The sequence below is a fragment of the Pteropus alecto genome, unplaced genomic scaffold, assembly GCF_000325575.1.
Source record: "Pteropus alecto unplaced genomic scaffold, ASM32557v1 scaffold146, whole genome shotgun sequence".
NCBI classification, from domain to species: domain Eukaryota; kingdom Metazoa; phylum Chordata; class Mammalia; order Chiroptera; family Pteropodidae; genus Pteropus; species Pteropus alecto.
The window spans coordinates 4,924,972-4,928,151 of record NW_006442107.1 but is presented as its reverse complement, the minus strand read 5'-3'; the positions used below and the strand labels follow the sequence as shown (position 1 = coordinate 4,928,151).

General features: G+C 49.5%; 1 protein-coding gene across 1 annotated transcript in view; it reads right to left on the bottom strand.

Annotated features, from left to right (window-relative positions):
• The window catches only part of ZBTB7C (zinc finger and BTB domain containing 7C), a 12,893-nt gene extending 11,857 nt beyond the window's left edge, over positions 1 to 1,036 (bottom strand). Inside the window, exon 1 of the mRNA XM_015595637.1 lies at positions 1,032 to 1,036. Coding sequence (XP_015451123.1) covers positions 1,032 to 1,036 — 5 coding nt within the window. The remainder of the gene's footprint in view (positions 1 to 1,031) is intronic.
• Between the last annotated feature and the right edge of the window lie 2,144 nt (positions 1,037 to 3,180).

Below are 3,180 nucleotides of genomic sequence, written 5' to 3'. Positions count from 1 at the left end.
TCGTCAATGCCATTGGCCATGGTCTCAGCCAGAGCCCTGCAGGGACACACAGAGAGGGAGACTGGAGTTAGGAGACAGGGTCTCGGAGGGACCCTCAGCTCTGGGATGCGGGACCAGGGAGGCCAGGCTGTGGGTGTTCTGGACCACACCACCGCCGCCTTCACTTAAGACTTCCCCCTCCACCAGAAGGCCAGCCTCCTGCCTCTCGGCTTTTCCAAATCCCAACTGCGATGCAGAGCCCAGCTCACAAGCTGGGGTTTTTCACTGTACCACGAGGTCTTTTCCTGAACTCCTAAGGCCTTTGGAGTTGAGCTTCCCGTGGGGCACCTGGCATATGCTGTTTAGCAAAGGCTACTGAAGCTTCTCGTGGGCATGATTTCACTGTATTCCACTTTATTAACATGCGATGGCAGGATACCACATGACACTCAATGGCTCTGAGAGCTACAGGATGGCATCCACTACTTACTCACACAGCATCTGTGGGTCCAGGGCCGAAGGAGGAATGTTCTCTCATGACTCAGTGTGGCTGCTGGGAAAACGCTCTAGTTTATTTCACAAATCCTTTGACTCCTGCAATAGGCTAACATCTGGCTACTGTTACAAGCTGAGTTGTGTCCCCCATGAATTCATAGGTTGAAGTCCTAATCCATAGTATCTCAGAATGTGACTGTATTTGGAGATGAGACCTTTAAAGAGGTGATTAAGTTTAAAGTGAGGTCTTATGAGTGGGGTCTAATCTCGTATGACTGGTGTCCTTATAAAAGGAGATTAGGACACAGACACACAGAAGGAAGACCAAGAAGACGGCCACCTACAAGCCAAAGAAGGAGGCTTCGGAAGAAACTGACTCTACCAACACCTCGATCTTGGACCTCCGGCCTCCAGAACTGTGAGAAAATAAATTTCTGTTGTTTAGGGCACCCAGTCTGTGGCACTTTGTTATGGCAGCCCAAGCAGACTGATATAGCTACCAAGAAACTTAAGGCTAATTTTTGGGCCCATTTTCAGCAAGAAAATGGAGGCCTTACGGCATATGTTTTTCCTTTTGACCTTCCCTTCTGATTTCATCTTAGTTGAAGTTTCCTTTCATTTTTTATCTTTTTTTTTCTTTTAAATACTGACATCCTATATATGTATGTCTGTGAGCTATGTCACCTATAAACATTTAAACTCAGTATTAAATTTGAATGCATCAGTAGTTAATTTGTCATATCCATATTCTGTTACCCTCAAGGAAACATCTCCTACAGGTAGAAGCCTCTCTGAGACACCTTAGCATTGTATATATTAAACGTGAAGTGTGACCAATGAGAGCCACCAGGAAGGAGACATGCAGGACACAGGGCAACAGGCATCCCTCCCTTCAGGGAGCAGAACTTGCAGCCCACACCAGCAGATTCAACCTGGGCAAAAAGCTACCTCGATTTTTATGCGAGAGCAAAAAGGGCCCTTCTACTTAGGGCAAAGCTTGATCGTGGCCCATGGATAAATCCTAGCAAAGGCCTGGTCCTTACCCTGGTTTAATTACAGTGAGGAGAAAGAAAAAGAAAAAAGAAACCCCGAAAGCCCCATGCCCCAGTGGGAAGAGCTTTGGGGATCCCCACACGCTTATCTTCTGGATGTTTCTGTCATAGGAGAGCAGATGCAGTGGGAGGGGGCAGACTGAGAAATGCCAGGCCCATAATGTGTACCCCAAGTGGGGCCTAGATGCACCAAGGACCTGGTGGGGTGAGGTGTGCAGGGTGCTGGGTGCTCCTCCTCCCTCCCCCTTTCTCCTCGATTCCAGAGGGCCCCAGCCTTTCCTGAGCAATCCCACCTGGGCAGGTGCTCAGGAGGTTTCCCAGAGTGAAGGCTCATTGCTTTCCTGCCTTCTTATCTTTAAAAGGGCCAGAGACCCCATGGGCCATGCATTCATTTCGCAAATAATCTTTGGGTTTCTCCCTGGGGATACACAAAGAACAGACCAAGAAGGCCCTGCTCTGACAGAGCTCACAGGGGCATAACAACAGTGAGAAAGATGTAGCAGGGTTCACTGAAGAGGAGTGAGATACCACTATACACCTACCAGAATGGCTAAAATAAAAAACGGTGCTAACACCCAATGCTAATGAGGATGTGGAGAAACTGGATGGCTCATACATTGCTGGTGGGAATGTAAACGGTATAGCCGCTCTGGAAAACAACTTAGCAGTTTCTTAAAAACGTAAATATGCATTGAGAAAATGATATCTTTTTCTAATTCTCACAAAGCTTTCGTGTGGGTAGCAGGGCTCCGACCCTCAGAGGGACCCTCTCATCTGAAAAGACTGTGAATGAAATGCCTCTTTGACTACTAAGTAAAAAGCCCAAATCAATAAAACTTCAGGAGGTTAGAGCCAAGTTGTTAATTTTTGGCGGGTGGGGGAGTGCCCACAATTCTTTACGCTTTCCTTCATCTCTTAAATAGAGGCTCTGAACCTGCTGGACCATGTATCAGTAGTCAGTGTCTCATCCAAGCTCACTGAGGGATGCAGACTGCTGTCCCTTCAGCTAAATGTCCTGTCTCCATGCTTTTGTAGACATGTCTGCTTGAGATGGGGATCAAGAGCCCATGGCTGTGAGACTTCGGGAGGCCACTCCAGCTCTCTGGGCTCCTGTGGCTTCAACTTGCCATCGGGCGGTCATGGGAACTCTAATAACCAGTGTCACGACTGAGAGAAGCCAGAAGCACAAAGTGGATCTGGATGAAGAGGGGGCAAGAGGCCCAAGTGACCCTGGACTCAAAGGCTGGTCTGCCCAACAGCGACTGCTCACCATGGCCTGGTTGGGAGCCTGTGTCTCATTCCCGGAGGAGGGGATATAACAGTGCTGCTGGGGGCTGTTTTTCCAGGCAAGAGGTGGGGGCTTGCTGTTTTGTTTTCTCTTTGGGAAGAAGTGCCCCTTCATTGCACTCTGGGAGCTCCCCAGGTGACCCTGCGATTCCCATGCCCTGGAGGGCCCAGACAGCTGTGTCCCAAAGGGGTGGCCACACCCTCCCCCACCTTCCGGCTCAGGCCCTCCATCCCCTCCCTCCCATCGCCCAAGCCAAGGCAATTCTGTCTCCAAGAATAACAAGCTCAGGAAAGAGCATCCCACACACACACACACACACACACACACACACACACACACACACACACACACACACGCTCTGCCCCT